The sequence below is a fragment of the Podarcis gaigeae genome (assembly GCF_964106915.1).
Source record: "Podarcis gaigeae genome assembly, chromosome: Z".
Classification (NCBI taxonomy): domain Eukaryota; kingdom Metazoa; phylum Chordata; class Lepidosauria; order Squamata; family Lacertidae; genus Podarcis; species Podarcis gaigeae.
Genome location: NC_139691.1, coordinates 46,857,287 through 46,883,008, shown reverse-complemented (window position 1 = coordinate 46,883,008; position 25,722 = coordinate 46,857,287). Strand labels below are relative to the sequence as shown.

At 44.6% G+C, this 25,722-nt stretch overlaps 1 protein-coding gene across 2 annotated transcripts in view; it reads right to left on the bottom strand.

Moving 5' to 3' along the window:
• Positions 1 to 10: 10 nt before the first annotated feature.
• Positions 11 to 25,722, bottom strand: part of ARHGEF6 (Rac/Cdc42 guanine nucleotide exchange factor 6) — a 78,136-nt gene continuing 52,424 nt past the window's right edge. For both annotated transcript variants that reach the window (XM_083722862.1, XM_083722863.1), the window contains 10 exons: positions 25,256 to 25,342; positions 23,986 to 24,064; positions 23,038 to 23,177; positions 21,219 to 21,344; positions 18,914 to 18,934; positions 16,065 to 16,155; positions 13,807 to 13,896; positions 10,103 to 10,202; positions 8,703 to 8,757; positions 11 to 6,102 (listed from right to left, as the gene is read on the bottom strand). In XM_083722862.1, coding sequence (XP_083578988.1) covers positions 5,962 to 6,102; positions 8,703 to 8,757; positions 10,103 to 10,202; positions 13,807 to 13,896; positions 16,065 to 16,155; positions 18,914 to 18,934; positions 21,219 to 21,344; positions 23,038 to 23,177; positions 23,986 to 24,064; positions 25,256 to 25,342 — 930 coding nt within the window. In that variant the 3' untranslated portion in view covers positions 11 to 5,961. The remainder of the gene's footprint in view (positions 6,103 to 8,702; positions 8,758 to 10,102; positions 10,203 to 13,806; positions 13,897 to 16,064; positions 16,156 to 18,913; positions 18,935 to 21,218; positions 21,345 to 23,037; positions 23,178 to 23,985; positions 24,065 to 25,255; positions 25,343 to 25,722) is intronic.

Below are 25,722 nucleotides of genomic sequence, written 5' to 3'. Positions count from 1 at the left end.
ATACACAAAATTATTTTTCTTTAAAACCCTTTTTTATTTTTGTTGAAAACCACAATTTAAAAAATTGCTCAAAATAAAAGCAGGTTAGAAAAAGTTGAACACGCACCAGTCATCTTGACAGAAAATAAGAACATGTATGACAGGAAGGAAACATGAGAGGCAAAGGGTTAATGTGTGGGATGCAACAGGAACCTATTTACAAAGAGCTGTAAACAAAGAATATATATCTATATTTTTGAGAACACTGAAGTCAGATTCACACATGGCTTCTGCTCCTTTATGATAGCTGCATATTCTTCTTTGTTTTTACAGCACAATCCGGTGGGTGTTTTATTCAGAATAAGTCCCTTTCAGTTCAATGGGACCTCTGTTTGAGAAAGGGTGTTTAGGATTGCAGGCTTAATTTTCCTTAAAAACACACACACACACACACACACACACACACACACACACTTATTCACACCTGGTGCTTACAGTGCAAGCAAATGCTGAATTTGAATAGCAATACCAGAGTTTCCCAAACTTTTGACACCTGGGGTGGTGGTTGGGTGCGTCACAGTGCTTTTTTAACTGGATCTATGGGAGAGGCTGCAGCCCAGCTTTAGCATGCAGGGGTTCCCAGATTCATCCCCTGGCACTCTCCAAGTTTCCTTTCTTAAGCAGAACCTAGGTAAGCAGGGCTGGCAAAGTCTCAACTAGGGCCTTGGAAAACCACTATCAGCTGGTACCTTTCCCTACCTGCCCCTGCTCCAGATGTTCTGGACAAGCTTGTTGGGGCGGGTGACCGTTGTTGCCCAAGATATCTGGGGGGTTCTGCCATTGGGGAGGGCTGGCATGGTCCATATCAGGACCTGCTAAGTAGACTTCAGTTATATAATGCAGCTTTCCTACATTCAAATCTGTAGGCACTCTCTATAACTCAGAAAAAAATAAAGAAACCACATATTAGTCTTCAAAACAAGAGGGCAGGCAATCTCCTTGAGACTAAGGGGGTTGCCTGCTTTTGTATTGCCACAAACAAAGGCGAAAGAAGACACATGCCTGCATAATCTAAAGTATATGAAAAGATGCAAATCTAGAAAGAATTACCATAAGAGAAATACAACACATACTGCCCCAATGGATGAGATGATGAGCAGAGGAACATTATGCCTGCTCAGTTTGCTGTCTTGGACCAGGCAGCCATTCAAGCAGAGGATGCCTGCAGACAGAGAAGTGTGCCCTGTACAAGTAGGGCACACAGTCACCTAGTGTGCACCTCAACCTAAAAGATATCCAAATTCCAACGTTTCATGATGGAAAACAAGCAAGTCTGAAGGCTTCCCCTAGCTGGTCTCCCTTCTTTGGCCAGAGCTGGCCCAAAGGTGAGGGTGAAGCACCTGCCTCAGGCAGTGGAAATGAAAACAGGGAGGGCCCTCCTGCCCTATTGCTTCTGCTGCCAGTGGAACACCTTCCCCCTTGCCGAATTTCAGCGAGAGGAGACGTGTTGTGGCGTATTGCGTTGCTGCTTGTCTTGCTGCCCCTGGGGCAGAGAAGGTGTATGGAAACGCCTTGGAGAATAATGAAGATATTATTTATACTCCACCCATCTGGTTGGGTTGCTCCAGCCACTCTTGCTGAATTCGGCAAGAGGGGAGCATTCTGGCAGCACTGGAAGTGGGTAGTGGGCCATGGGGATGGGGACAGAAGGGGGCAAATTCCCGGTTTGCCTCAGGTAGTGAAATGGGATGGGGGACACCACTCCCTGTGGTTCTTTACCTTTAAGCTGACTTGTGCCAGACACCTGTGCTGGCAGGGGCTCATGGGAGCTGTGCTCCTCCTGGAGTGTTGCTGATGTGTGCCCTGGCACAAAGTTTGGGATTTTCTAAGCAAGAATTTATCCAGCTCCTTAACAATTCTGCTCCCAGCTGGTAGGGAAGGAACATGCTACGTTTTCAAGTTAACGAAAGCTGAAAACACACAAAAATGTTTTTGGAGCATCAAGCACTCTGTGTCAGTTCCGTCATTGCATTATGTGCCTCTTCCTCACCAGGGTTGCGTTCTGGAGCTGGGGGAGATGTTGGGAGCAGAAGATGGCCATGCACAGGGCTCATTGACCAGTATCTGTAACATCACCAAGACACTCCAGCCCCTAGATCAGTTTTGTGCTTTTAAAAATGTTTCTTTTTATAAGGTGACAAATGAGCAAACAAACACATGCACATTCATGCAATGTTCAAAAGAAAGAAGAAGAAATGGGCGGGAGAAGTTAGATGGACCAGTATGGACCTAGTTGGACCAATTTTCTGACTCAGCACAAGGCAGAGTCCTATATTCCAAATCTTTGCACAGCCAGTCTTGAGCCCTTTAACGGCATGAAACTCTGTGTCCTCCTTTCCCTTCTGCTGCACCAAGATGGTGCCAGCTGCTTCAACAAAAGTGCTTTCCTTTACAAAGTTTAGGGTCACCTAGTGGCAAGGATTTCCCCTCCCTGCTAAAAGCTGACTGTGGGTGGATTAGCAAGGCCAGAGTTCAGCCATTGTGGTGACTCAGTTAACAACCATTAAAATTCCAAGTTTGGTTTCATAGTGCTATTGCTAAATGGAATTATGTCAGCAATTATAAAATAAAGCCAGGGGAAAGGGAGCAGGAATACTCTTTGAGGAACCCGGAAATAAATGAAATGTGCAGGTTATATTATAGGCAGACCTGGCTGGCTTGCATATTGTTATGGTTAAATATTTCCTTTAAGAGCACATACAAAAAGGAGATTCATTCTTCATTTGATTTAGTCTGTGTTTTCTAAGTATCTATAATCTCTTCTTATCCTAGATGGAGCTGGATGAAAATTCATCCAGCTTCCATTAAACATTCCTCAACGATTGTGGATATCTGAACTATCTCCCTTCCCACTTAGGATAAAATTAAAAACAGGATAATATATTCTGTTATTTTTTTAAGTCTCAGCACACAACTTCAGCATCAGTGCTCACCCTGAAGGTGAACAGCAAATACTCTGTCAAAGGAGAAAAGGAAACATACCACGAGGGCTATCAGCCGATCAACAAAACCGACTGAATCGGACAGGTTTTGCTTTGATTCCACCTACATAAATTAGCTTGCAACAAAATGCACTCTTCTGAGGAAAAGTATTATTTGCTTTTAGCTGTCAGAACTACCTTTCGTCCAGTAAGTGTCTTCTCAGAAGAGGCACCCCCTTCCGACAGCAGAGGGAAGGGACTGCAGATTCAAAAGTAGAGCATTGCTTTGCATGCAGAAAGTCCCAGGTTCAATTCCTGGCACCTCCAAGTGCAACCCTAAAGAGCCACTCATTCAGTGCTGATAATCCTGAGCTAGAGGGACCAATGGCCACACTCAGTCATCAGTGGCTTCCTCTGTCCCCATTTATCACATCCCTTTATACAAGTCAATGAGGACTAGAATATTTTCTTTTTTAAAGGATCCAGTTAAATCCAGTTTCGCAAGGAGCAGGAGGACAGGGGCATTTTTCCTCAGCCTGAGACCAAGGAGTGGCCTTGCTAGAGAGTCCAGATTAGGAATGGGGAACCTCAGGTCCGGGGGTCCTGTGTGCCCCCTCCTCAACTGGCCATCAGGACTCTCCCTAGGCTATGCTCCCTGCTGGCCCTGCTTCACTTCTTCCTTGACTGCTTTTGCCTGGCTAGATTGTGTCTCTGAACTGTGAGCGGTACATGTCTTCTCTGTGTGTATAAACAGTTGTGCCTGTCTCCTTGCCTACATTTGCCTTTGGCCAATACAAAACACGGACATGCGGCCTCTAAGTCTCCAGAGCCCTGGAGTAGCCAGTATAGGGCTATATATGAATGGTCTGACCTGTTAGAAGAGAAGCTCTGCATATCCAAAGAGAGGCCACACCATACATTTGAAGCAATATCTTGCCACTTTAAACAGTCAAGGCTTCTCCCAAATAACCCTGGGAAGTCTAATGTATTGATAGTGTTCAGAGTTGCCAGCCTCCAAGTTCCCTGAGTCTCCTGGGAAGAAGGCTTGATTGCAACTCTAGGAGAGGAATAGCTCTCAGTATCCTTAGTAAATGGAAGCTTCCAGGGCACTTTGGGGAAAGTGGTATTAGAGAGCTTTCCATGTGTGGTATGAATGCCTCTTCTAAACCAGCAGAGGCATTTTCTGGTGCTGCTGAGTCGTGAAGCTCATGCAGTCTCCCTCTCTCTCAAATACGGGAGGGAAAGCCACTTCCCAGATGCCCCTTGCCACTTGATTGTTTTCAATGCAAATGGTTTTTACAAAAACTATTTTTAAAGTAATAATAATAATTACAAAGTTGTGAGCTATATCCAAATAAGTTTTACTCAGAGTTGAGGTTTATCCATGCTACAGGTGGCAGGTTTGATCCCCAAAGGGGACAGCTGCATATTCCTGCTTGCAAGGGGTTGGACTAGAGGATCCCTCAGGGTCCCTTCCAACTCTACAAGTCCACGATTCCATGAATCCTGGGAACTATAGCTTGTTAAGGGTGCTGGGAATATTAGCTCTCTCTGTGTGTGAAACTCCAGTTCCCAGGATTCTCTGGGGGAATGTATGGTGCTTTAAATGTATAATGTGAATCTGATCCAATTTAAATCCATCAGCTTAAGTTAGGGTGGTAATCAGTGCTAGTCCTGCACAGAGTAAACTCACTGAAATTAGTACAATCCAAGGCCACCCTCATCATTTTTAAAGGCTTGTATCTAATGCTAGTACTACATAGAGTAGACCCACTGAAGTTAATGGACAGTTATAACTTAGGTCTGCTAATTTCAGTGTGTCGACTCTGGGTATTACTCATGCTGGGTACAGCCCCTCAGATTGATTGGGGCCACTGTTTTAACTCGACTGAGATGTTTTTAAGTTGATTCATCTAGCCAATATGTTGAAGCCCTAGTTAAAACCCAAAGGGCACACACATTCACACACATGCATGTGAAGCTCACACACTCCACAGTGGTGAGCAAAGCTTGCTGCTGTGCACTTAAGCCCTCGCTGCTCCAAAGAAGCACAACTGAGGGATCTCTGCAAACTCCCAGGGAGCTCGGGACAGCGACTCCAGATCAGAGGCACCCAGGCAAATGTAGTCCAATGCACTGTGGTGCCCGTTGCATATTCATATCCATAGAAAGGCCATTTCAGAAACCACTGTGTTGTTGTGCTCTGTGCCTCAAGGCTGCAGGTAACAAACAGTTGTTATTTAACATGAAGGGAAACCTAACTCGGTTTTCCTGATTATCTAAAGAAGTGCAAATCACCTTTAACTTTCTTTCCTGATTGCGATTCAAGGAACCATTTCCCCCTTTTTTCTCTGCCCACCAAACCAATAAATTAAGTAACAGGCATTTAAAAAGAAAAAGAAAAAAAGTGGAGAAAAGCATATCCTCTACAGCTTCCACTCAGCGGATCTTCACTCCGAATGGCATTTGGTCAGTTACAAAGTCCATGTTCTTAGAAAAAGGTGCACTGAGGTACCTAGAGTTACAAAGGTGGGTCACAGAGACTCAAGGGCCTGGGGATGATTCTTGTTTTTTTAAAGAAAAAATTGCTCACTGGCTGTTGCTGGCTTCTTTGAATTGGGCGGGGGGTGGGGGGATAAAGAAATCAGCAGAGCCTTTTCCTTTCTTGTTTGTAACAGAACAAAACTAGAGCTGTCTGCCAGTTGCACAGACTCCTTCGGAGAGTGGTGGACTCTCCCTCCTTGGAGGTTTTTAGGCAGAGGTTGAGTGGCCTTCTGTCAGGGATTCTCTAGCTGTGATTCCTGCACTGCAGAGAGTTGGACTGGATGACCCTTGGGAGGGGTCCCTTGCAATGCCAAAAGTCTATGATGCTGTGAAAAACCCCACGAAACAAAAGCAGAACACAAACTCCAGTATGACGAGTAAGGGGGACCAAATCCCTCAGTTCCAGGGAATACCTGATGTTGTGAGCTAACTGCCCCGTGTGAGCAGGATTAAGAAATCAGGCGAGGACTGAGGACCTCCGCCCGGCCTCTTCCCTGACACACTCATCTGTTTGCTTCAGTAGCCTCCGAACCAACTTCTCTAGATCTTTCCTGCACTTCAGCTCTTCCTCCAAACACTGTTTCATCTTCTTATTCTCCTGTAGGCAGAGGAAGCAGGGTGTTAATATTCCACATAAGAAGCTTCTCACTTTCTCTCCACTCCCCAAAACCAACCCATCTGCAATGATGTCTTAGTCAGCGACAGAGAAATCTTGACTGCCAAGCCTAAGTAGGCTCACCAGGCAGGTCACCACAGGGGTGGTTAGCCAAGTCAGGCACATCTGAGCCAAAAAAGGGGTGTTTTCAGCAACGTCAATCAGCTGGTTGGCAGAACCTGCAAAGCCCATGGCCTGCAAAGAACCGTACACAGTACTTTGTGAGCACAATAGCCAGCTGACTGTCAGGACTTCAAAGCTCCACATGGGCCAAAACAGGTCCTCTGATGTCATTCTATTGTCAGATAAGAACATGAGAACATAAGAAGAGCCCTATTGGGTGAAGCCAATGGTCCGCCTAGTCCAGCATCCTGTTCTCACAGTGGATGACCAGATGCCTGTGGGAAGCCTGCAGGCTGGATTCAAGCCCAAGAGCCACTCTCTCCTCCTGTGGTTGCCAGCAGCTGGTATTCAGAAGCATTACTGCCACTAACCATGGAGGAAGAGCATCATCATCATGGCTAGTAGCCACTGAAAGCCTGCTCCTCCACTGATTTGTCTAATTCTCTTTCAAACTGATCAAAGTTACCAGCCATCCCTGCCTCCTGTGGGAGAGAGTTCCACAGTCTATCGACTGGTGAAAAGCCAGCCTTCATGCCAAATATAGCCCAAGGAAGGATGGAGGAGACCCTGGTCCACTGGACAGATGCAGTATGGTATTCAACTAAGTTTTTACTCAGAATGGACCCACTTAAACTTATAGACCTAACCTGGTCATGTTCATTCATTACCATGGGTCTATGTTGAGTAAAACCTTGCTGAACACCACCCTGTTTGCCACCTGCTAGGCTAAGTCCTCTCCAACACTGATAGAAATTACAGCCTACACTGATTCCTGATTTATACATTTATTCATTAGTGTATGTTCAGGAGGCACAGATTTTTTTTGGGGGGGGCAGCCAAGATGGTGCCTTCCAAATGTAGCTGGCCAATAAGCCCCAGCAGCCCTGGCCAGCAGATTCAGTGGTCAGGGATGGTGTTATTTGAAGTGTTTTTGTATTGCTTTTCCACCAGAAAAGGTCACAAAGCAGTCTAGGAGGAAATCAAATTCAATTAGATACGGCAATTAAATAAAATAGATTAAAAAATCAACATCAATGAAGTAGGATTCCATTCACTCAGAACATTTCCACTCACTCAGTACCCACACAAATCCCCCACCCACAAACATATGCATATCTCAGTCAACCTACCCCCCCTCACCCATATTTACACATCCACACCCACCCACTCATTGCATTTGGAAAACTGTACGGTTCTGGTTGCCTCACTTCAAAAAGGGTATTGCAAAGCAGGAGAAGGTTCAGAAAAGGGAAGCGAAAATAATCTAAGGGTGGAGCGCCTTTGACAAAACGAGAAATGAAAGGCTGCAACGTTTAGGACTTTTTGGTTCAGAGAAAAGGCAAGTAAAAGGCGACAAGTTACAAGTGCATAAAATAATGCATGGCTTTGACAGAGTAGACAGAAGGGAGGGAGGCTTGCTTCCCCTTTCCTAACTCTGGAACTCATGAGTATCCAATGAAGCTGAACACTGGAAGATTTGGGGCAGATAAAAATGAAGCCCTTCTTCACACAGCACATGGCTAAGTTGTGCAGCTCCCTTCTCTCGAGGAAATGAGGGCTACCAACTTGGATGGGCTTGCAAAGACAAATTCGTGGATGAGAAAGGTATTGATGGGTTACTAGCCATGGCTACATTCTGCCTCTGTGATCAGAAGCAGTGATGCTACTGAATACCCATTGGGGTCCTGCTTTCAGGTTTCCCACAGCATCTGGCTGGCCACTGTGAGAACAAGACGCTGGATCCACCATACATCTAACCCAGCAGGCTCTTCACTCTGTCATTCTCAACAATTACAGGTCCCAGCAACCCTCAGTGCACAAATTCAGAAGGTGCACATCACAACACTGGCAGTCTAATGATATGACGCTAAAACCATATTTAATTTAAGGCTTCACTAACCTCAATAAAGGCCTCTCAGTCCACAAACATCTAGGCTATGCCATGTTGTCTATCCCTAGCTCTTCCCTCTTCAACCTTCACAACAACCCTGCGAGGTGGGTTAAGCTGAGATGACGACTGTCCCAGTGTCACCCAATGAACTTTGTGGCTGAATGGAAGTTTCCTAATCCTGACATAATGCTCTCACCACTATGCTATGCAGGACCTTGCAAACATATCTTGCAATATTGTGCATGTAAGCAAGGGTGCGCATAAGAATTTTTCCAGGGGAGGGGGAACTAAAACACTGAAAGGGGGGAGGAGGCTAATTTCTCACAATCCCTCCAACTTTGAAAAGAACAACACCTGTACATTTTACTTCTTATCTTAGGTTCTACTAGTGTTTGAAACTTCCTCTGTTTTCTATGTGAAAGATGGAGTTAGGGTTCATTCTAGGTGGGGCAACTGTCTCCCCCCCCCCCCGCAGTGGATGCCCATTTATGTACATGTCATCCTGGAATAGGGTGATGCTTTCGATTACCTGTCTAAGTTCTTTGACCTCATCCTTCAGTGCATAGACAGCGTCCACCAGACTCCTAGGAAAAACAACCCAACAGTCAGCAGCAAAATGCTAAGAAGCAGCGAAAGAGAACTCATAGACAAACACACTCCCTGCAGTTTCAAAAGGCCCTATAGATTATTTAATTAGTGTAAAGGCCTGGGAGAAGAGGAATGTCTTTGCCTGGTGCCTAAAGATACGTAGCAACAGTGCCTGCCCCCCAGGTAGGTAGTGGCAAGGCACCCCCAGGCTCTCATATCTTCTGGGAGGGATTCAGCTGGGCTCCGGGAAATTTAGCTTTGTGCAATTAAAGCGACTTAAAGCACTTCTTTGCCAGGGTTTCCCAAACTTGGATCTCCAGCTGTTCTGGACTACAACTCCCACCATCCCTAGCTAGAAGGACTAGTGGTCAGGGATGATGGGAACTGTAATCCAACAACAGCTGGAGACTCAAGTTTGGGGAACCCTGCTAGAACAACAGATCCTCTGGGGGGAAGGACTGTTTGTGGTTTAGGAAAGAGACAGAAATGTGCTGAAAACACAGTTTGCCCATCCCCGTCTGTTTTTCTTTCAGCTTTGGATTGGGCAGCCCAAGGGTTTGAGTAGATGACCCTCTGGGTCCCTTCCAACTCTACAGTTCTATGATTCTATAGGTCATATGCAGAAGCAGTGAACCTCAACAGGAATGGGATGGATGCCCCTACAGCATGTTCCCTTTGCAAAGTTCAGGCCTTCTGCAGAACAGCTTTGCAGGGTTCTGTTTTGTTTTTTTGTTTCATTTTGTTTCTTTGTTGGCAAATAAGCCTGTAAGGAAAGGATTCCCACAAGTGAAGAAACTGGCCAAAGCTTAAGAGATAAGCAACAGAAACAAAAAAGCATTTAAAAAGTGGCAAAAAATCACAAATCTCCCTCATTTTGAGGGGCAAAAAGAAAATTCCACATATTCGTTTTGTCTTTTACAGGCAATGCTTGGACCTATTGCCTGCTTAGGCATAAGACGAATATGCAGGGAAGTGCAGTGTTGTGGAGTTACATAGCAAAATGCCCGAGTTGTATTACGTTGCAAAGCTTTGTACTGTGTGGTTTCATGGTGAAGTTACGCAGTTCAAAGGTTTGCAACATTCCAATCAAGGGCAACATTAAATGCTGCTTCATTGAATGCCTTCTTCATTGAATTGTTTACCTAAACATGGATACCGAATGCAGGGCAGGAGCAAGATATTCTGCCCCCCAGAACAGAACTCTTGCCACCCTGCAGTCGACCTCGCGCACTGACCTCCTCTTGCTCCTTTTGTTATTGGGAGGATGGGGATAGGGCACCCACAATTAAATTTCTTAGGCTTCAGCTCACTTGTTCTGGGTCCCACCCCAATCTCACTCACTTCTCCTCTGTGATAGTCTGCCCGTTGCTTCTTGTTTCCTCAAAGATGATTTTCTCTTCTTCCGGAAGCAGGACCTGGGGGACGGAATCCTTACGGGAACCTGGTGGCAAGAGAGGACAAATCAGGGGACAGCTCTGCTTTGGCGCACAAATAAACAAGAACGTTAACAGGAGAAGAGCGTTTCCCTGCTCTTTTCCCCACTGTCGCATCATCATTGTCAGGATTGAAAAAAACAGCAAGAAAAAGACTTCCTGTCTGGCCGCCATGGCAAACGGCTGTCCCCAGACCAGGGGAGCCTTTCTGTGCGGCTAATGAAGATAATATGGGAGTAATTATCCTCCCCAAAAACCCCCAGGGCCAGGGGGGTGTGTGCTCTACCCACAGATCATCCGATACCTGCCGTCCGTCCTGAAGGAATGTGGGTGGCAGGGGGCGCTGGGTGCATTGCACCGCGCCTTTCGGGAGCTCTCCAAAACTTGCGCCATGAGCTGAGGACACCTGTTTTTTTAAAATAAAATTCAAACTTAATTAACAGGCATGCTCTGAACTAGGGGGGATAAAGTACTCTGCTAATTGATTCAGCCGCTGGGTGCCAAGGATTCGACCTGGAGAAGGACTTTCGTCGTAATTGGATCGGTATGTTGGGGGAGGAGAGCCTCCATTATTCTCTCTTGATATACTTTGAATTGCTGTTTTATTCAGCAAATCTCACCCAAAAGGCTGGCTGACTGAAATATGAAAGCAGGATTGAAAGAGTATCTTGCTATTGTTATTATTATGGTTTAACTACAAAATTGAGTGTGTGAAATTTTGACTATGATTCTGGCCACAACTCTTAATGGAATGATAAAAAGAATTCATGATGGGAGCTATGGTGTTTTCCTGAGGCGTCAGCTTGTTAGCAGCTGGAACGAGATCACAGAAGGGAATTCTGGCACTAATGGCGGAAGGCTAGATCTCCCTTTGTCTTGGATGTGATGCACTGAGATTTGCCTTTGTGTGCAGAAAGTGAAACTGGCGTCGATGAGGACTTTGGACTACAACAGGAACATAAAGAAGAAGAAAATTAAAAATATTTCACACAGAACTACAAAGGACTAACCCGCTTGCTATACTAATTCAGATGCTGTTAAAAATAAATGAAGGATCAACTTCGGAAATGTTTTATTAGGATTATTTGGGCTAATTAAGGAATGCAGTAAAATATTAGATCATCACTCCCTGAACTTCAGAGCATAGTAAGTCACCCAAAGATATATAATTCGGCATTGAATATTTGGCTTTTTTGATTGTATTATAATTTGGAATGTTTTAATGTGGTTTGTATTGGATTGTTAAAATGGAAAACTTAATAAAAAATATTTGAAGGAAGGAAGGAAGGAAGGAAGGAAGGAAGGAAGGAAGGAAGGAAGGAAGGAAGGAAGCTATTCCATAAATGGGGTGTCACCACCAAGAAGGCTCTTTCCTTTTTAGCTACCCACTTCACCTCACTTGATGGCAGGACATGGAGCTGGTACTGAATATCAGGGGCTGGGAATTACAAATAACAAGAGTGTTGTTGCTATTGTGGGCTGACACTTGTGGACTTCACCATAGGTATTTGGTTGGCCACTGTGAAAACAGGATGCTGGGCAAGATGGGACGCTGGCCTGATCCAGCCGCCAGCTCTTCTATGCTAAGACACTATTTCAGGTAACCTGGTTCCAAGTCTTTCTGGCTTCGTTGGTTAAAACCATCACTTTATAATAGACCAGGAAATGGGCATGTGTTTTCTGATAGCTTAACAGCTGACAAAAGTTGTACAAAGCAGCCACATTTCGGAAGGACAGGGCCACACCCGTTTTACTACCCCTCTCTTTCCCCTCTAAGAGTACATGGATTTTAATTTGCCCTGTCAATGTGACTGACTAAATGTTTGCATTTCCATCACTTCAGAAGATGCTAGCAGCTCACTCAGGAAGCAGCTTTTTCTGAAAGGTGCAGCAGATTAAATGATAGCGTCTTGTGCTTCCTAGTCAAAGCTATCTCTTGCATTCTAAGATAACCATCAGTTTGCTTGCACAGTGGAATAGGAGGAAGCTGGGCGAGAAGGGACTGCCAGCGTCCTCTCCTGTGCTTCCTTTGCCGCAGGGCATGAGGTAAGAGTGAGGCAGCGAATAGGAAACATAGGAAACTGCCTTATTTATAGGCAGACCATCGGCCCTTGTAGCTCAGGGTAAGTGAAATGATCAAGGGCAACTTCCCCAAGAGGAACAGATGCAGCATTTGGGACAGATGCAGAGGAAACACAATGGAAGTTTTACAAACTAAGCATGGCACGGAGGAAGCAGATATGAAGAAGTTTTTCTCCCCCCGTTCAGAACGTTGGGCATCCAATGAAGCTTAGTTTTGGAAGATTCTGGACAGATAAAATGAAGTCCTTCTTCATTGCAGCACGTACATAAACTAAGAACTTGCTCCCCAAGGAGGCCAGGACGACCACTGACCTGGATGTTTGAAGGCAGACAGGTAAACCATGGAACTCCCTCCCACAGGAAACAGGGCTGGCCACCAACTTAAGATGGCTTCAAAAGAGGACTGGACAATTTCTCAGAGAAGGCTTTCAATGGATACGCATCACTACAACTCTGCTCTGCCTCCACAGTTGGAACCAGTCAAAGTTCCAAATGCCACTTGTTGGGAACCACAGGAGGGGAGAGGGCTCTTGTGCTCAGGACCTGCTATTGGGCTCCCCATAGGAACCTGGGTGGCCACTTTGAGAACAGGATGCTGGACTAGATGGGCCATAAGCCTGATCCAGCAGGATCTTCTTATGCACAACACCTGCTTTGTAGTAGACTGTGACTTAAAAGGCATTTTTGACCACTCTTTACAAAGAGGGCTAATTCATGGCACATTATTTAGCCACGAAGCCTATGCGAAACATTCATATAGAACAGATGGTCTACTTCTGAATGCTAATTGCTAGGGGAAAACAGCAGGGGAGGGCAATCGCCCAATCCCAGTTTATGGTCTTAAGACAGGTGAGGATGCTGCTCTGCTGGAAGCTAAGCAGGTCTGGGTCTGGTCAGTGCCTGGACGGGAGACCTCCTGGGAACCACAGATAGGCTACTGTGGGTTCCATGATGGAAGAAAGGCAGGACATGAAGGGTTAAGAAGATAAATAAGAAAGTAAACATCTTTCTCATGCCCTGCTTGTGGACTTCTCAGAGGTATCCAGTTGGCCCCTGAGAGCAACAAAGAAGATGGGTTTAGATGGACCTTTTGGTCTGATCCTTCAGGGCTCTTTGTAGGTTCTTATGAAAGGGAAAGCACAGGTCACTAACCTTTGGCCCTCCCAGTGTCACTGGACTACAACTCCCATCACCCCTGCTCAATGCCCGTGTTTGCTGGGACTCATGGTGGTTGGAGTCCAACAGCATCTGAAGAGGTTTAGGTCAAAAGAAGAGCCCCACTAGGAGCTAAAGACGACAAAGGTAGATAATCCAAGGCTTATATGGACCAATGCTCTGGCTCACTGGAAGACATCTTTGTAAGTTCAAACCCCAACTAGCACACAATGCTTGGCAGAGAGCCTCCCACGCATTGCGGGAGGAATGCACCAGGCATATGCTAAGCTGCCAGCTCGGTGCACCTCACTTATCTCAAAGCTACCCCACATTCAAAGGTTTCTAGGTACAAGGGGCTGCCTTTAAGCCACTCACCTGAGCTGTGGGTTTGCTGGGTGCTGGCGCCTGTGCAATAGGCCTCAATCACTTTAAGGATCTGTGCATCTTCCTCCAAGGCAGCAGTACCTGTCAAATGTCGCAAAGGCAGGTGAATTCAAGAGATGACTCTCACCCAATCTGGCTTCTATTAACTTGAGAAGACTTAGCTCAGCATCTAACACTGATTTCCAGCTTTGAGGTTAGGTGGAGCGGCACAGTTTGCTTTATGTTTCATCTCTGCCTCACAAGGGCTAGAACACTCAAGTGTTCTAGTCAGAAGCGAAGGTTGTATTCAACTAACTTTTACTTAAAGTAGGCCCAATTAAATTAATGGCAATGACTAAGCTCATCCAGACTTCTTTTTGTGTCCAAGCACTTTTTTCTTTTTGCTGTGGTGCTTTCCCCACAAAAACCCACTCTTTACTGCAATCTACAAAAAAAAACAGTATTAAAGAGAGGTTTTTCCTGGGGAAAGGTGAAATAAAAATGAAACGCCCTTGAGCAGAGACTGTGGGAAAGCACAGAGCAAAAGATAAGTGTGGATGAGCCATCAATTCAGTCTATGGATCTACTCTGAGTAATAAAATGTCGTTGAATACAACCCTGAGAAACTGCTGATTTTCTAATACAGTGGTACCTCGGTTTTCGAATGTAATCCATTCTGGAAAACCATTCGAGTTCTGAAATGTTCAAAAACCGAAACTCAATAGCTGACAGCCAGGCCTCAGGATCTTACACTCAGCGGAAGCCGTGTTTCATGTTCGACTTCCAAGGTGTGTTCGAGAACTGAAGCATTTACTTCCAGGTTTACGGCATTCGAAAACCGAAATGCTCGTCAACGGTGACGTTCAGAAACCGGGGTACCACTGTATTTAAAATGGAGGAAGCAGTTACAGTGGTACCTCCGTTTACGAACTTAATCCATTCTGGAAGTCTGTCCTTAAACCAAAACCGTTCTTAAACTGAGGTGCGCTTTCCCTAATGAGGCCTCTTGCCATTGGTGCCCTTCCACCAGTCGACTTCCTTTCATAGACCGAGGTAAAGTTTGCAGCCCGGGACACTACTTCCAGTTTTGCGGAGTTCATAAACCAAATAATTTGTAAACAGGGCTGTTCTTAAACCGAGGTACCACTGTATTTATCTTGGCCCCTGTAACCTTGAGTGAAGCAGGAAATCTTTTTATACCAGTCAGAGTCCTTCCAGACGCAGTTTGTATTGTGTATTCATGAAGTTTTCTGTTCACAATGGTATTGGGGCAGTCATACGTGAACCCACTTTCAATACCTTTCACACCTGCAGAAGTTTCAGGGTGGTCTGCTTCATTTCCAAGCAGTGCATGAGCTGCAACTTCCTACAGAAACGCAGTAACTTTTCTTTTCTTTTTACTGCAAATGTTCCCGTTCACTTTTTTTCCTGTCCCTATGCATGGCAATTATATAGTAACACTGGGGAAGCATCACAGAACAACTAATAAAGCAGAATGCTAAGTGGACTGTCCAGTATAATAAATCCATCACTAATGCACTATTATGCAGAATACGCGACCCCAAAAATACAGGAGTGTGGAGGAGTCTACCCACAGCATGCCTCCGAAGACTAGTTGTTGTGAATCACAAGAGGGGAGAGAGCAGGTTACATTCGGGTCCTGCTTGCAGGCTTCCCACAGGCATCTAGTTGGCCACTGTGAGAAGAGGACACTGGATTACACAAGTCTTTGGCCAGAACTAGGAGGACTCCACTGTCCTTAATTTGACCATCTCTTTCCACTGTGCTGGTACAGTCTAGTGAAAAATCACCTCTAGGGATGCCTGCTCTGATTCAGGGGATGCAGAACTCCAGCAGAAGTCTGTGGTTCAGCAGCTGCCCATCTGCTTGCTGGCTGACCAGGGTCACATTCTACTTGCTAAAAGGTGCTGAAAGTTGTTAGGAGACCCTACCCCCACCCCCTGCTCGCAGAACTACAATTCTCAGAGTGGTTTAACAACCAATCTCTATTCCCAGGATAGTCTGGGAAATGTAGCTCAGTGAGGGGAATCTCCTGTTGAGATGGGTCTCCTAACAACTCTCAACAGCTTTAAATTACATTTCCTAGTAGTTGCCAAAATTCTTTGGGGAAAGGCATGGCTGTTTAAAGCGGCATGATACTGCTTTAAAAATACAGTGCAGATGGGGGGTCTTAGATATTACACTGGAGAATCTGCGGGTTTTCTTTTAAATGCAATCACTACAAGTACAAGTCATGTAAGTCAGCTCACTTTTTCTAACGACAAATTCCTCATCGGATGCTTTCCTGTCTTTCCTTTTTGGAAGGAACTTCTTCATTGTCTTTGGGCTCTTGCTTGAATCCTATTTTTTTAAAACGACAACAACAACAACACATACTTCACTTAATAATGAGACAACCAAGGTTATGAATAGAGAAATCTTAGCTGACAATCATCTCGGTCTCAGCTGATAAATCTGGGGTTGGGGACAAAGCAATACTTATAAGACAAAAAGCAGGGTTGGAACTTGGTAATAGGGACAGAACCGTCTTTCCAATTGGGCTTACTGGTGTGTTGCGCCAGGGCACTGGCCTCTCAGGGGTGCCCCAGTGAGTGGGGGGAGCTGCGTGGCTTTGCCGGCGGCCTCCCCTTTCCCTGCACGCCCACCAGCTGTGCCCCATTAACCATATGGCTGGCAGGCGTGCAGCTTGCCTCCCAAATCTCCCCAAGAGGAGAGCGATCCCCGCAGAGGCTTAGAGTGGAAGCTGTGCCCCCCCCAACTATATGACTGGTGGGCTGCAGCTTCCTTCCCAAGCCTCCCTGGGAGGAGAGCGATGCCCACAGAGGCTTGGGAAAAGGCTGACAAGTCAACAACTCTCGGAAACTGGGGGGGGGGGGGGGCGCGGCACCGAGGGATCTTTGCATCATGATGCCAGATATGCTCAAGACAGCCCTGAATACAGCACCCTCTGTGAAGACCAAATTTGACACACACACCCAGCACCTGTGTCACCTTCTGAAAGATGGCTAAGCAAGGTGCTGGTCTTTGGGAAGGAAGCATGAGGGCTGTAGTAGGGTCCAAGAGACCTCCCATCTCCTTCCCAATGCTGGGTAAGTGCTAACTAGGCTTTAGGAAGAAGGAAGGAGAAAGGAAGGAGGACTCTGGGACCCTCCTTCCCAAAGCAAGGGCTTACTAGATTTTGGGAAGCAGGTGGGAAGGCGTCCCTTGGGCTTGGTGCCCTGTGCAAGGGAACCAGTCGTGCAGCCCAAAATCTGCCTCTGCGAAAAACAGTTTATTTGAATTTAAACAACTCATGTTTGTGACACAACAGATCTCAACTTAGAAGATGCACTCTATTCTATGTGAGAGAAAGGGAATGAATGCTTCTCTGAGGAGACATGTCTCTCACCCGAGGAGATGCCTAAGAAGCATTTCTTTCTATGTTCAAGAAAAAGAGAGAGTGGTGCTTGAACCACCTGCACTTTTTATAAGTATTTTGAGTATCTGTTCATCTTTCCAATTAACTGGGGGTATCTTTTTAGCAGTCAAAAGTTGTTTTATCTGATGGTGCTAGTAAAAATTAGATGAAACCATGAGACAACCCAGTCTCTAGCCTTTCTAGAAAGAAAGTCATGAAACAAAATGGGCAGGCACCCTTCTAAGTGATTTCTGTGAAATGAGCAAATCTGGTCAACGAGTCAACTCAGAGGTGCAGTTGGTGAGTGAGTTGTTTGGACACCATGCAATATAAATCTCTGGGGTTCCAGAAGGGATATTATTTTCCCATCTCCTATAATGCACTTTTCCTGCTTCTGTCCTATTTTGTAAATTCTGCAGGCTAAGCCTTTTTCTCATATGGGAACATATAATTATGAACCGATGTGGATGCCATCTTGAGATCATGGAAAATTACAAATGTTTTCCATCATGGAAAATAGAAATGATTTCAAACCTAGTGCCTTTTGCATAGTACTGAACTCCAACTCTACTCCCCGCTGAGCAGGTGACAGCAAAGGTTGCAAGGTTTTTAGCTGGGGCAATCAGAATAAGATCCACTATTTGACTATTGATTCAAAACCCTAAAATGTATTTTATATAATTGACTATTTATTTCTATTCTTTGTATATCGTATTGTTATTTTATTGCTATGGCCAATGGCTGATGCAAATAAAGATTCATTCCTTCCCCTCCACTCCCCGCTGCCCATTGGCTGCGCTGGTGAGGGTGGATGAGAGCCATTGGCTGCACTCATGGGCTAGTTTATTCTGTTTCCTAAACTGTTGATTTCCACATTATTTCTGAGCTCTTGCATGACTTAGAAGCCATTTCCAGAATCATAGCTGAACATAATGCAAGTTTTTGTGTTATTTGTTTCTGGGGTGTGGGGGGGGTGGAGGAGGGAATCGTTTGCAAAAAAAAAAATGGAAGTGAGAGCTATACTCTAATATAGTTTTATGTTACATGAAAGCTCAAAATATAATGCGGAAATTAACACTTCCTAAGTGTTTTCCCAATGTTTTCCTAAAACATCGGGGAAATTGAATAAACTGCCTCATGAATGCACACAGAGTCCATAACATCTGGACTCTGTGTGCATTATTGAACCATAATCCCAAGATTTCCAGCTTTAATTAAAAAAAAATAAGAGGAAATTTCTAATTTTTGCAGATCCTGAGATGTGATGCAGAATGTACAGCCGCTATTCTTCTCAGGGCTTTCTTTTGATAGAAATCAGCTTGCTCCCTCACACACCCCAAACATTCCTGTGAGCTCCCATGATCTGGAAGGCACTAGGTTGGAAAAGGATGACTTAAGAGCCACCGGCAGATGAATCTTTTTTCCCCATGCTCTGAATTCAACCGCAGCATTAAGTGTCCTTTGCAGAAGTGCTAGGGAGTAAGTCCCATTGCTTGCAGCCAGGACAACGCAGTAAAGTGAATGGCAATGAATTGCAAAACAAACAAACACAAAGCTTTGCTCTGGGAAAATATGACACACGAATGCAGAAGGTGGTGGGTGGGTGGGGTGGAGAGAGAAGGGGAAAACCCACTTGTCCTTTGTTAAAGCATACATGCAACGCAGCGACCCAGAAAGTCATGGAGATGATTCCATCCTTACCTTTAAAATGTAAGTCATCCTCTACCGAATGAACATAAAAAGAAGAAGACAAAGAGAAACATGAGAAGGTAAGCATGATTCATGGAAAAAAGCAGCTGACTTTTTTCAGCCTGGTATCTTAACGGGGTGGGTAGGATTTGCCCTTACTGATACACCATTGGAAGAGCATTTTACTTATTTTGCATTGCTCACTGTTTAAGTTTTACTTTCGCTTATTGCATTTCTTCTCTTGTTAAGCCGCTCTGTAAAATGACTGACAAAATTGACTATTACTATTCATAATAACGAGGAGGAGGAAAGGTGTTGATTAAACACTGGAAAACTCCCGTGGAACCAGAGGCTCTCCGTTCATGGAGGAAGTTTCCTTCTGCAACTCTGAATGACTCACTGCTCAGGGTCTTCTCTCTTCCCAGTTAGCCTCTGCTGCAGGAAGGGGGTTAAATCTTCTACTCACCCATGTTGGATATGGTCAGCTCACTCAACTGCTCCTGAGAAAAGGTCATCCGCCCTCAAAGGGGAGTCTGCCTGTCATGTCTTTGTACGAGTCGGTGTGGGCTCCAGGTTTCGAGGGGCACTTGGGCACTGCATTCTCAGGGGGACCTGTTTCCACCCACCTTCACCTCCCGGCTTCACCACAGGCATCCCCCAAGAGAGTTACTGCTCACTCAAAGAGGGCAGATGAATAGGCAGTTACAAAGAACAATAGAATTGGATCCAGGAAACTCAAGGGCAGGAATAGATAACCTTTTCTCAAGGTCCATTGATTCACAGAGGAAAGTCAATCAGGGAGCCTTGGCCAATGGTGGGTGGGGCCAGAGCCATGGTGGGAGGAGCCAGAACACAAAACAGAAGCCAGCACAGCCTCCCAGTGAGCAAAGCTTTATCCAAATATCTTATTGCATGGTTGTTGGATTTCCAACGCCCACTTGAGATTTCTCTTTGGTGGGGCAATGCTGACTGCCATGATGAGCTCCCACACTTAAAAACTGATGACCACACCAGTGCTCAGTTACTTAGACCCATGGACAGCAATGGAATATACTCCCAAGAAAAATGGACACAAGAATACTGAGCAAGACAAAACAAAACAAAATATCTTTGGCAATGTCTGACAATGTTTATGAAATTTTAGGAACAAAAATAGACCATCAACACCCGTGTACAGAAGCCAGCAAGCCTCCAGCTCAAGCAGTGTGAGGGGTGAGTCGTGTAAAAAAACGAGTCATTAAAAAAAAATCCCTGAAAAGTATTGAAGAGTGATTTTATAGTAACACCTTTCGGGGGTTGCGACACAAGTTTCCTGTATGATGCAAATAACTCTCCTATGCCGGCTCAGTTTCCTGTGGGCTTAGATTTGAGCACTGTTATAGTGTGAGAAGAAATTGGATGGATGCAATTAAGTGAGGAAATGGTTTTCTTTCTCTGTGAGACGTTTGGCTGCTGGAGCAGTAAACCTTTACCTTTTTACCAAATATGAAATACACTTTATTCCTAAGAATCCCAGTTTTTCTATGGATTTAAAAAGACAAAAATACACCCAAAAGATAAAATGGGGGGGGGGGGAGAGACTCATAACAGAGTTGCTCCACCCCCTTGATCATTCTGGCTGGACTTTCCTGAACTTTTTCCAAATCTACAATATCCTTTTTGAGGCGAGGAGCCCAGAACTGTGCATAATATTCCAAATGTGGTCACACCATAGATTTGTATAATAGCATTATGATATTGGCAGTTTTCTATTCGGTTCCTTTCCTAATAATGATCCCTGGCATGGAATTTTATCTTTTCTGCAGCTGCCGCATACTGGGTCAACACTTTCACTGAGCTACTGACATGACCCCCCCCCCAAAAAAAAAGGGGAGACGTAAGAGCAGCCCTCAAATATTTGCAGGGTTGTCGTGCAGAAGGCAGAGCAGGTGTCTTTGTTGGACCAGAGTACAACAAAGCAGATTTCAGCTAAACGGCAGGAGAAACTTCCTGATGGTAAGAGCTGCTCTCCTCTCTGCAAGTATTATGCAGAAGCCAAGTAGCCATCCCTCGGGGATTCTGGAGGTGTGTCCTCAATTACAGCTCCTGCACTGAACAGCAGGATTTATACTAGATGACTTCTAAGGTCGATCCCAACCCTAAAATTCTACGGCAGTGGAAAACCTTGCCTCTGGGTTGCCTTTCTGTCTGGATTTGTAAACTTGTTGCTTAGTGGGGCCAGCCTCCTGTGTTAAGCTTACACATCCAGCCACAAAGCGAGGCAGCAATGCCCAGTATTCATCCAGCGGCACAACCCAGACCCATTTGTGACAATTACCTCTTTGTAGCTGAGTGCCACCGATGGCCTGAGGGGAGGTGCAGGGCGGAGGCAACTTAAGGTCCAGGGCTTAACGGTTTTGGGCGGCTCCAATGGGCCACGGGCTTGTCCAGTAGAGCTGAAAGTCTGATGATAAAACAGTTATTATTTATTGATTTAGCTTGTTAACCTGCTGAGAGTTCCCACATCTTCCCAGGAAAGGAAAGAGGGTCCATTTTGGTTGTGCTGCCTCATTTGGGGAAGGGCACCGCCTTGCAAGCAGAAGGTGCCAGGTGCTATCCCCAGATAATGCTGGGAGAGAACACTGCCTGAAAACCTGCGGAGCCACTTCCAGTCTGTGTAGGCAATACTGAACTAGATGGCTCAACTCAGGATAAGGCAATTTCCTATGTTCTTGATGTTCAGATTCTACTTGAGCTTTCACACAACATAAAAGCCACAAAGGGAAATATAGTCGAGCGCAGCACAAGTATGGTGCTCATTTCCACTATAGTGGTATCTTGGTTCCCGAACTTAATCCATTCTGGTTGTCCGTTCAACTCCCAAAATGATTTGAAAACCAAGACATGGCTTCTGATTGGCCATCTGCACTCAATCGGAAGCCATGGAAGCCATGGAAGCCCCGTCGGACATTCGGCTTCTGAAAAACGTTCACAGACTGGAACACTCACTTCCAGGTTTGCAGCGTTTGGGAGCCAATTTGTTCAGGAGCCAAGCTGTTCAAGTACCAAGGTACCACTGTATTTGCAAACTTTTTTTGCTAGTCTCTCCCCCCCCCCCTTTTTTTTTTTTTGCTGGAAACTTGCACTAAACTTGCAGTATTAAATTTCCAGAAGTGGCAGAGGAATGGAAATGTTTGTGGAGTATCTGGAAAAAACCTGTAAACATGTCAAATCGTTGGTAAGATTAGGGTGAATTCAACAGTTTAACACATAGCAAAGGAATAAGGGAGTTAAATGGATATACAAGAATACGCGGGATAGGTGGGGAAATTAAAGGAACCAGGGAAGAAGGGAAGTTGTAAATGGCTGGCTTTTTTAAAGAAGGATAAAAAGGTAAAGGGACCCCTGACCATTAGGTTCAGTCGTGGCCAACTCTGGGGTTGCGGCGCTCATCTCGCTTTATTGGCTGAGGGAGCCGGTGTACAGCTTCCAGGTCATGTGGCCATTATGACTAACCCGCTTCTGGCGAACCAGAGCAGCGCACGGAAACACCATTTACCTTCCCACTGGAGCAGTACCTATTTATCTACTTGCATTTTGACGTGCTTTCGAACTGCTAGGTTGGCAGCAGCAGGCACTGAGCAACGGGAGCTCACCCTGTCACGGGGATTTGAACTGCCGACCTTCTGATCGGCAAGCTCTAGGCTCTGTGGTTTAACCCACAGTGCCACCCGTGTCCCTTAAAGAAAGATAGGAGTGGGGAAATGTTTATTTTAATGTGAATGTGGTTTTGTAACATTGAAAAAAATATAATTTAAAATAAAAATAATCCAGAAGTGGCTTTTCACAGTTGGTGAAAGCTCAGCTATAATGTGGAAATCAACAATTAGGAAAACATCAAGGAAACAAAATAAGCAGCTGCAGTTTTAGCCAACCCAAATAGTTTAATAAATGAGCACACAATGTAAGAGGCTTCAAATGGGATCTGAAAGGCAGAGGGTGAAGGCAACCCATTCTCTCTTCAACTCCTACATAGGATTCTGGTCATAGTGGATTTCTAGCACACTAGCACCCCCTGCAGGAACAGAAGGTGTGTTGCCACCCTCCCCAGGAGCCTGGAACAGACTAGGATTGCCCCACTAAGCAGATCAACTTACAGAATGAGAGCCCCAGGAGTGTGTCTTGGAGAGGCTGCCACTTGAAACCGTCCCTCTGGTGAGCCTGTGCAAGTGGTCAAGCCAGTCGTGCAGATCCTGGCTGCTGTTGCAATGCACCGTAATCCGGTCGATCAGGCTCCCTGTAGGAGCCAGGTTAACTCATTTAAAAACAACAACAAAAAATAATAATAGTCCACTCATTCTGTTTTGGCTTCAAGCACCTGTTTGCACAGCCAAGGCAGAATTGAACCTCACCTTCCCTCCCTCCCGGCTCATCAGCTGCTGCCACAAGTGACATCACTTGATTGACAGAAGGATGGGGCTTGTGGAAAATGGCGCCATGGGCCAAACTGGAATGCCCTGCCAGGTCAGGATTTTAGCCTACGGGCCAGAGGTTCACCACCATTGCAATACACCATTTATTCCCACTAAATAAGGCTACCAACCATGGTGGCAGCATCTTATTTCCACTGCCAGAGGCCATCAGAAGGATTCAATTCAGTGTTACTGAAAATATGCACACTGAAACTCATGGACCTCAGTCTGTTATTGTTTTCAGTGAGTCTACTATGAGTAAAACTTAGCTGAATGCCACCTGGCATGTCTCTGAATACCAGTAGCTCTGAATTCACAAGTAGGGAGAGTGTCTGGTACACTCAGTTGCTGCTTGTGGGTTTCCCCACAGGATGTAGGCATGGCCATTGTGAGAACAGGATGATGGACCAGGTAGACCTTTTGCCTGATCCAACAAGGTTCTCCTGATGTTCTTACGTTCCTATGTATTTTATATTGTATTCAGTATCTTGCATCATTGCTATATGTTGCTTCTTCTTTTTTTGCCTTCTATTGCAAGCTGCTTTGAGTATCTTTACAGTAGAAAAGTGGGTATATATATATTCAATCTAATCTAATCAATGCATGCATCTAAGCCGCTAGCAGCACACTGACCTGAAATTTCAAAAGCATGTTCATTGACTTCCACATCTTCTAATTTTGTGACCATCATACCTATTAAAGGGAGCTTTCCCTGCTCCCAAGAAAGAAAGAAAGAAAGAAAGAAAGAAAGAAAGAAAGAAAGGTATTATGTCAACGTTTTTCTGAGAAACCTTGACCGACTTTTTTTGCAATATGTAAATTTTTGTTAGGGGCTGCTACTTTATTAAAGAAACCCAAGTCAACTCATCAAATCAATTAGCTGAATATGCTCAAATCGGCATATGACTCAAAGAGTCAGTGCATCTGAAGATAATGTGTGCCTTCCTGTGTAAGTGTGAAGAGAGAATGCCTGCTCTAATCTAGTGCCAGGTTTATGGTGCTTCCATAAGTATTTATACAAAATAAAAAATAAAAAGTTGCATTGCTCCTTGGAAAGATTGGCTTCATAAAGTCTGGAATTTGGCTACACTGTCAAACATAACATCTGAGAATTGCAAGTGAATATGGAAATAAATTTTTGGGAAACCGGTTGCCCCTTATACAGTATTGTCAAGAAAATAATTTATTCCTGCAAAAGCAAATTTAAGTGGATTTTGAGGGGGCTCTTTTGGAAGAAATATTGTCATTTCATCTTAAGCCATACTTTATTGTAGAATATTATGATTTGAAGTATTTTTTTCTGGAGCAGTTTTGTTGATTATTGTTAATAATTGTCAAATGATTAGATTTCTTTTTTCTTACGGCAAACCTACCTCATTTACATTTCCTGAACTAATAAGGAAACTAAAACGGAGCTCTCCTTTGAAATTTCATGCTGCTCCCCAGGCAAAGTGTTTGCACACACAAAAAAGCATATTCTGCTGCAAATAATGTACAGAACTACATTATTTCAGGGAAAGCTGTTTAGGCAACCTGCTTACAGAAAAAAATGCACCTGTTAGGACAAGTGCAAGTGCATCAATGTATGGGCATTTTTGTGCAGACTTTTTAAAAGGAACGCCATCTCTCTCTCCACAAATTGTTGATGAAATGGACTGAACCAAATGTAAGGCTGGAAAATATAAAGAGCATAAAGTGAAACTGACAGAACTGTCCAACTCCAAGTGCAGCTATGAATGGCAGGGGTCAATTAGAAAAAAGGCTAGAAAAAGTCATAGGTCCCCCTCTGGTGGATCTTTTTTTTTTGGGGGGGGGGACACGTGGCCATAATGCACAGTTGTCCTTCCAAAAAAAAAAAAAAAAAAAAGCCAAATTGCTGCAATCCCAATAAGACACTACTCACTTGATACATAAATCCACTCATCCGAGGACTGGCGGAGAGAATCAGCAGGACATTCGAAAACAGCAAGAGGTATCTTTCTTCTTTTTCCTGAAACAAAAAAGGGAAATTCACGCTGACATTCACGCTGAGGCCCACCTGACTTAGGGCATGTTGAATTTTTCAGTTTTCAAATTCCAGAAATGAGGAAAATGCTAAAAAGTTGTAACATGACTTGGGGATTCTAAAAGATATTTTGATTAAATTAATATAATTTTGTTTTGGCCGGCAAGTAAAATGTGGGAAAAACTGCACAGAAATCATTAAAAAGATTGCCAAGTATTAACAGTTATAAACTGATATTAATATTAATATTATTAATATGATTTAGCAATGGCCAGCATTTTCAGAAGGCAAAATAAAAATTATTCAGGTTTCCAAAAGCAGTTCGCGTTCTTCTTATTCAAAACATAGGTTTACAAAGCTAACTG